The sequence below is a fragment of the Stegostoma tigrinum genome, chromosome 10, assembly GCF_030684315.1.
Source record: "Stegostoma tigrinum isolate sSteTig4 chromosome 10, sSteTig4.hap1, whole genome shotgun sequence".
NCBI lineage: Eukaryota > Metazoa > Chordata > Chondrichthyes > Orectolobiformes > Stegostomatidae > Stegostoma > Stegostoma tigrinum.
In genome coordinates this window covers 64,491,433-64,499,936 of record NC_081363.1, presented here as the reverse complement: position 1 = coordinate 64,499,936, position 8,504 = coordinate 64,491,433, and the positions used below count along the sequence as shown (strand labels likewise).

The window sequence follows — 8,504 nt, the reverse complement described above, 5'->3', positions numbered from 1 at the left end:
TCGGACTGCTTCAATCTCCTGTCCAAAGCGAGTGAGATTACATTAATCGGCACGGCAGGCTAAAGGCGCTGAGTAGTCAAGGTACTGCTGTGTGTTGACGCTTCGCTCTGCTGTGTTCAGATCTGAACGAAACCGACAGTGTTTGGGCAGGTTCCGAGCACTGACCCACTACAGGAGGGAGAATCCCCAGCAGAGCGGCCTCGGTGCGGTCCTGTTATTGTCGCCGGATGCACAGAGATGGGAGAATGGACAATTCTAGAGAGGCTGTTAGAGGCAGCCGTCCAGCAGCACTCCACAATGATAGGAAGGTAAGAGGATTGGCAGGATCTGCAAAATCAGCAAAATGAACCTTTAGCGCGGCGAAGTCACTTCGGGGGTGTAGCATTCATTCGGAAGACTTTAATCCATTATTATGTATCCATAATGACGGTTAGCTTTGCTAGTCTTTCAATCCAGGTAGCCGAACGCCTCAAGTCCAAGAAATACCAAAGGTATCGATAGCAGTTAGACGGATAGTAGATGTGCGTTGGGAGCCTGATAGAAATCCGTGAACGCAGAACGTTCTGTGAATCCTTGCTGGCGCAATGAGGCTGCGTTAGGATAAACTTCTGCAAAGTTGTACCTGTAGATTTTTTTTTCAGATCTGGACGGTTGGAGGGATATAGAATTTGTCGGGGTTTGCAGAACAACTGCTCCTGTCTCTGTCGCAGAACTATCTAGTGAATGTCGTTATGTGTTAAACGGATTGAAATCAGTTCCATCTATTTCCTTCTGTCCCTTTTTAGGATTTTGCTGACAGTGGTGGTGATCTTCCGGATCCTGGTCGTGGCGATTGTTGGAGAGACGGTGTATGATGACGAGCAGACTATGTTTGTCTGTAACACTCTGCAGCCGGGCTGTAACCAAGCTTGTTACGACAAGGCTTTCCCCATCTCCCATATACGGTACTGGGTGTTCCAGATCATCATGGTGTGCACTCCCAGCCTTTGCTTTATCACTTACTCTGTCCACCAATCCTCCAAACAGCGGGAGAGACAGTACTCCAGTGTGTTCATCACTATGGACAAGGACAAGAAGAGAGAGGACAATAAGATTAAAAATACAGTAGTGAATGGGATTCTCCAGAACTCAGAAAACTCCATGAAAGGGACACAGTCAGACTTTTTAGAAGTTAAAGAAATACAAAACTCCTCTGCCAGAAACAGTAAGATGTCGAAGATACGACGGCAGGAAGGAATCTCTCGTTTCTACATCATCCAAGTTGTTTTCAGGAATGCTTTGGAGATTGGTTTCCTCATGGGGCAGTATTTCCTCTATGGTTTTAATGTCCCTTCTATGTATGAGTGTGACCGCTACCCGTGTATTAAAGAGGTTGAGTGCTACGTGTCCAGACCCACGGAAAAGACGGTCTTTCTTGTCTTCATGTTTGCAGTGAGCGGACTCTGTGTCATTCTGAACCTAGCAGAACTGAATCACCTGGGCTGGAGGAAGATCAAGACAGCAGTCAGGGGGGCGCAGGAGCGGCGGAAATCCATCTATGAAATCAGAAACAAGGACTCGCCGCACCGAATGGGTGTACCTAACTTTGGGAGAACTCAATCCAGTGACTCGGCTTATGTGTGAAGCCGAAATGCCCCCCACTCCCCAGCCTCTTGCCATTTCCTCATGGCTTCATTGCCAAGGTAATGTTAGATAACATTGAATAAAGTATCCCAAGGGATGACTCTTTGGCTACAATCTGATTACCTTGCCTGCTACCTTGGGAACTGCCAAATAGAACCTAAGTATATGAACTTCGTCCTGAATATCAGAATGAACACATTGCATTTCCGCCTTGTTGAGAGATAGCAACAAGTAACTGTGCTGTTTGCTCTCACCTATTTTGTTGTGCACTTTAGAACTTTCACTTGTAAATAGCTCTTTCAAACGTGTAGATATATAACTCGTACAAGGTTAAAAACATGCATGATATCTTTGTCGGAAGACTGGAGTAAACTGAATGATTTCCATGTGACTATACTGAATGACCCCAAGGCACCGGGGGCTCATGTTATTTGCACTATGTCTCTAATGGGCTTCACAGCGATGATCTATCCAGCCAGCTGGCTGCAGTGGTATCTCAGTTGGTGTTCCTCAGTGACTGGAAATGGTATGGAATACCCTGCGATTTCACTTCAAGATCACACGCAAGCTGTGTTTGGAGGTGTGCGTTTTAGTACAGGCTCGTGAGTCCTGTGCACAGATGCTGTCCTGGGAATCTGGAGTAGACAACAGTTATAGATTTCTTTAAAATTATGATTACTGTGATTACGATTATTGTTCATTTAAATGTAGTCACGTACAGTTGAAATGAAGTCCTTTTAGGCAATCTATTTTGTACCAAGCATCCCAGTCTTCATGCTGTGATTGGAATGTTACCCTATACTTGCCTGTCTATCCCCACCATCAACCTTAAATGTATGGACATCTTTGTATCTGAGTCTATTTGAAATACCATATACAGCACTTTTACATTCTCAATGAATATCAGACAGTGCACAAGTCAGAGATTTACTTATTTATATTGATGATTATTTATTCTCTATGTTCGAACTAGTTTGTAATGTGTATAGCTGAATGGAACAAAGCACATGTCAATCAGTGAATAAGCCATTTCCCTGTCATAAAATTCAATTCTGATATAACTTACAGAGAAAAAAGGGCTCTCACAGGTCCCCTGGACAATCCTTATCTATAGTCAATAGATTGGGGACGCAAACAGGGGTGGTTTCATTTGAAATAAAAAGGCTAAATTACATTTTCCCATAATTATGTAACACCATGTGTTTCATGTGCACCACCCATCTCCAGTTTCATCATCATTATTTGGTTTTTATCTCAGTACCTTGCTGAGTGCAAAGTGACTGTTTTGATTCCAATGGGAGAACAGTAACTATACTTCAAAATATGCATAATTAGATGTAAACCTTTGAATATACTGAGATCAGGAAAGGTTCTATTTAAATGTTCATTTTTAGGGAATGACTTCAGCAAAGTCATTTTGTTAATGCTTTTTTTGAGTGCCATACATTTAATGCAAGCAAATATCAAATTAGAATAAAATTGCTATGGACAAAATTGACTTATATCTACTTGTATACAGTTTTTGATGTCACCTTGCTACCATTTATTTACAGCATCTTGTTAGCTCACCTGTACTAATTGTTACACAAAAATAAAGTTTTGTAAGTGAAATGTCTGGTCTGCTTACTCAGCTCTAGCTCACTGAGAGAACAAGAAACTTAGATCCATCAACTGTAACTGAACCAATTTTAATATTCATCTTTTCTGGAAAACAGAAAATGTCAGTATTGAGAGCTAAAGTCAAAAATATTATGAATATTCAAAGATAGGACATGGAATTTGTGGAAAGTGTGATCTTAATATTTTTAAGAAATTAAAATGCTAAAAGAATCTGATGTTTAGAGTTAAAGTAACAATTGTGCCTTTGTCAAATGAGAAATGGAGAAGCGGTAGAGCTAGTCTCAATGTGGACCAAATATTTCAGCTGCAAATATACGGAAAAGCTAATGTTAAAACATGTTAAATTTATTGTACAACTTTTACTACAGTGAATAATATGAGGTTGTATGTATTGTTTTGTTTGCATATACGTGTTATCTGTTTTTGTTGAATCTTACATTACACCAAAAGGAGAAAAATAACAGTGTAATTCCTATTGGAATAAACATTCTGTTTTGAGAACAAATTTAAGTGCTGGGCTACCCACAATGTTTGAAATCATGGATGCTGTAGGAGTGTATAGCTTTAGGTGCTATAGTCACATTTCAATACCTGTGTGAAGGCAGTTTTCAGTCACCAGCAAACTAAGAAGTTGCTCCATTTTAATAGCTGTTTATAGGAAAATTAATATTACACTAAATTCTGTAAAATCATGGTTGAATTGGGAATATTCCATGTGTAATGACAAATTAATAATGAGTTCAGACAGATCAACCTAATATTCAAAAATGTCTCAATATGTTAATCAAATTTAATGTGAGGGTTTTTTGGTTGATAAGAACACATGGTAAATTAAACCAAAAAAATATGCAGAACAATTTGAAGGTCACAGAGAAGGAACTGTAAAATAGTTCTAGTTCGGGATGGTGTGTGGCTCAGAAGAGAAAATGAAGCTGGTGTTGTTTGCAGGAATTTGCTGCACTTGTCCTTCCAGGTGTTAGAGGTCATGGATTTGGTCGGTGCTATTAAAATAGCCAGATTGAATTAGTGTAATGAATTTTGTAGATGACACATATTGCTACCATTGGTGGTGAATGGAATGATTGTTTTTGGATGTGATACCAATCAAGCTGGCTGCTTTGTCTAGTATGGTTCCAAATTTCGGAGTTTTGGAGCTACACTCATCCTGACAAGTAGAGAATATTCCGGAACACTCCTGACTCTGCTTTGTTGATGAGAAACATGGACTGGGGAGACAAAATATGAGTTAGCTGCCACAAAATTCCTAGCTTTTGACCTGTTATCATAGTCATAGTTCATTTTCCGGTCAATGGTAACCCTGACAATGTAGACATTGGGGGATTTGGGGATGGTAATGGGGTGGTAAAGGATGATCTGATTCTCTCTTGTTAGAGACATTCTTGAGTGGTGTGAATGTTACTCACCACTTGTCAACTAAAGCCTGGATATTGTCCAGGTCATGCTATTTAGACATGGGCTGCATCAGTATCCGAGGAGTTGTGAATGGTGCTGAACATTGTGCAGCCATCAGCAGATACCTTCATTTCTGACCTAATGATGGAGGGAGGGTCATTGGTGGAGATGATTGAGCCTAGTACACTACCTGGTACACTACCTAGAAACTGGTAACTCCAACAACCATAGACATCTTCCCACGTGCTAGAAATGATTGCAACCAGCAGAGAGATTATCTCCAATTCCCATGAACTTGTTTGGTTCAGCCTTCTTATGCAATATTTGGTCAAATGCTGCCTTGATGGAGATTATTTCTGGAGTTCAGCTCTTTTGTCTATGTAGGGACCAATGTCATGAAGTCAAGCACTGACTGGCCCTGATGGCACTCAAACTGAGTGACAGTGGGCAGTTTATTACTAAGCCAATGTTGCTCGATAGCAATGTTGTCGTCACTTTCCATCACTTTACTGATGATAATGAGAAGACTGATTGGACAGTAATTGGCTGAGTTGGATTTTTTCTGCTTTATGTGAGCAGGATGAATCTAGGCAATTTTCTGCATTGTTGGGTAGATGCCAATATTGTAGTTGTATTGGAACAGCTTAGATAGGGACATAATTAGCTCTGCAGCACAAACCACCAGTACTCAAAAATACTGAAAGAATGTTATCAGAAGCTAATGTCTTTGCAGAATCTAATGCCTTCAGTCATTTCTTTAAATCACATGAAATGGATAAAACGGGCTGAAAACTGGTATCTGTAAATGCTGAGTTCCTTGAGAGGAGGCCAAAAATCACAGAATCATAAGGATAGAAACAGGCCCTTCGGCCCAACAAGTCCACACCAACCCTCAGAGCATCCCATCCCCCTCTCACCCACCTAATCTACACATCCCTGAACACTACGGGCAATTTAACGGATCACCACTTGGAACATCTGGCTAAAGTTGGATGCAAATACATCAACCTTGTCTTTTGCACTGCTGTGTTGGGCTTTTTTGTGATTTAGACAGCAATATTTGTGGAACCTTCCCCTTCTGTTAGTTGTTTAATTCTCCGCCACTATTGAGAGTTTAGATCTGGTCTGTTGGTAGTGCAATCACTTAATCCTGTCAACCTCAGGCTGCTTCCACTGTGTGGCAATCAAGTCATCTTGTGTTGTAGTTCCATCTCATTTTCAGGTATTCCTGGTGTCATTCCTATCATATCCTGTTGCACTCTTCAGTGCACAGCACTGATCTCCTGGCTTGATGGTATGGTAAATTGGGAGATATGCCAGGCCATAAGGTTACAGATTGTATTTGAATACTGTCCTGCTGCTGCTTCATGAATGCCCACTCTTGCGTTGTTAGATCTGTTCAAGGCCTGACCAGTTTAGCCTTCATCATTGGCAGTCTGTCAGAATCAAATGACTCTGGCAGAAAAAATGAGTCTTCTGATGACTCAACAGCCCCATTTTCAATCCTCAGATATTTCCATTGTACAGGCATGCTGTGTGGTGAAATAGGGGCCTAGGCTGGCTTCATTCTCTTTCCTCTTCACCCACCATTCCAATTTGCAATCAAGTTACTGAACCTCAAAGTGAGTTGCACTTGGATGCAACTTCGAGTTCCTGCCTTGAGGTCCCCCCTTCCTAAACTCTCCCCTCATCTCAGGCATGATGACTCTCTGGTTGAATCACCACCAGATGTCTCTCTCTCTCTCTCTCTCTCTCTCTCTCTCTCACTCTGTCTCTAAGAAAGCAGCTCCATGGTCCTCTGCAAATATGGCAATTTTACTCTAATTTATCAGGAGGCATTGTACTGAATGGCTTGCTGCTTTCTCCTCTCAGTGCTGTCAATACCTCTGTGTTTTAGGGTGACCTTGAGCATAGCCTTATTTTTTTTTCTTTAGGTGACTTTTATAAATGTAAGCCTAGTTCTGCCATGACCACGAACACAGAACAAATTTCATTATTTCTTGACTCAGTCATAATACAGTTGGCAAATAGATGGCTTCTATAAGTTGTACTAACATAATATTTGGTACAATGAGAGACAGTAAGAAACAGATAAGAGACAAGGTAATAAATGCACTAACACAATGTATAGATTAGGCCATTCTGAGGAAGGGTCACTGGACCTGAAACATTAACTCTGATTTTTTTCTTCACAGATGCTGCCAGACCTGCTGAGCTTTTCCAGTAACTTCTGTTTTTGTTATAGATTAGGTTAGGTTCTGAAAGGACCATTAAGTAAAACAGTGCTGATGCTAATAACATAAAGCAAAAGCAGAAAATGCCAGAAGTGTCTGGTGGGTCAAGCGGCATCTGCAAAGAAAGGAAAACAAGTTCATTGTTCAGATTTTAAGACTCATTGGAAATGGGAAAAAATTGTAGTTGAATTGCTTGTAAGGATGAACAGAGCAGCAGAAAACCAAGGAAGAGGCGTAACAACCGCGGCACAAATAAAATATAAGGTCAGAAATCACAAGACACTATATGATAGTCCAAAAGATTTATTTGAAATCGTAAGGTTTTGGAGCACTGCTCCTTTGTCAGGTGGAGTGAAGAGAAGCACACAAGCACATAATTTATAGGCAGAGAGATCAAAAGATTGTATAAATTATGTGAATGGAGTGCTGATAGGCTGAATAATAAGTTTCTGCAGTTGATCAAAAGTGTCAGATGGTGTGAGTAAAGCATCAACAGCTGAATAGCAAGTGAAGGCAGAGAGATGATTATTAGAAATTAGATATAAGTTGTGCTGGAAATAAACTAAATGGCTGGAATAATATATTAGGTATAAGAGTAGCATGCTGAGGGTCTAACCAAAGTAACAAGTGATGCAAATCTGCACAAACTAATTAAGGTACAGAGTTCATAACAAGTTGTCAAGGTGATGTTGTCAAACAGGACAGCACGGAAGATTTTACAAAGATAGAACAATTTGGTCATATGTTGTGTGACATGAACCCAAGATCATTGTTAAGATCACTGTCTCCATGGGTACAGAAATTGGTTATCAATTTCTGCTCGAGAATTCTGTGTTGCCATGTATCTCAAAGGTCACCTCGGAGGATGCTAATCCTGAAGATTGAAAGCTGAATGACCTTGTTCAGTGAAGTGTTCCCCCACTGGGAGGGTACATCCCTGTCTGGCGATTCTTGTGCAGTTTCCATTCATCCATTGTCTCAGCGAGTGTATGGTGTTGTCAATATACCAAGGCCCGGGGAATCCTTGCCTGCAGCATATGAAGTAGGCAACATTAGCCGAGTCACATGGGTTTCTGCCATGTACATACTGGGCCGTATTCCCATATGTGATGGTAGTATCCGCGTCAATGATCTGGCATGTTTTGCAGTGGTTGCTGTGGCAGGGTTGTGTGGTTGCTGTTATCTTGAAGGCTGGGTGGTTTGCTTTGAACCATGGACTAAGGTTTGGCGATTGTTTGAAGGTGAGAAGTGGAGGCGTAAGGAAAATCAGGAAACAGGGGAGGGTCAGAGATGGACTGTATGTTGAGACAAAGGTTTGAAGCCAAAATAAGTCTTGGCTCCATGACAGGAACCTGAGCTGATGCATAGTTATCTCTGTTTTGCAGATTAAAGGTGAAAATGGGCAGAAAAGTGAAAGGTACTTCCACTTGGGGGTGGTTTGGCTTCTGTCACAGGATTACATTCTTTTAAGCTCAAGGGAGTTCACCCAAAAATGTTGAGATTTCTGTCGGATCTAGATATTGTAATTAAAATTTGAAGAGAGCACCAAAACGCACTGTCTAAAGAGAAAGTGGACTGAAAATGAACTCAGGCATGATCCAGTTAGTCTGATGG

At 41.0% G+C, this 8,504-nt stretch overlaps 1 protein-coding gene across 2 annotated transcripts; it reads left to right on the top strand.

The window, feature by feature from the left end:
* On the top strand, positions 1–3,687 carry gjd2b (gap junction protein delta 2b). 2 transcript variants are annotated; one of them, XM_048537967.2, is made up of 2 exons: positions 1–308; positions 786–3,687. In XM_048537967.2, exons 1-2 carry the CDS (start codon positions 238–240, stop codon positions 1,621–1,623), a joined length of 909 nt encoding a protein of 302 aa, XP_048393924.1. In that variant the 5' UTR covers positions 1–237; the 3' UTR covers positions 1,624–3,687. The 2 variants fall into 2 exon arrangements, with proteins under 2 accessions (XP_048393924.1, XP_048393925.1); XM_048537968.2 differs by lacking the exon at positions 1–308 and adding an exon at positions 415–491.
* Positions 3,688–8,504: the final 4,817 nt, after the last annotated feature.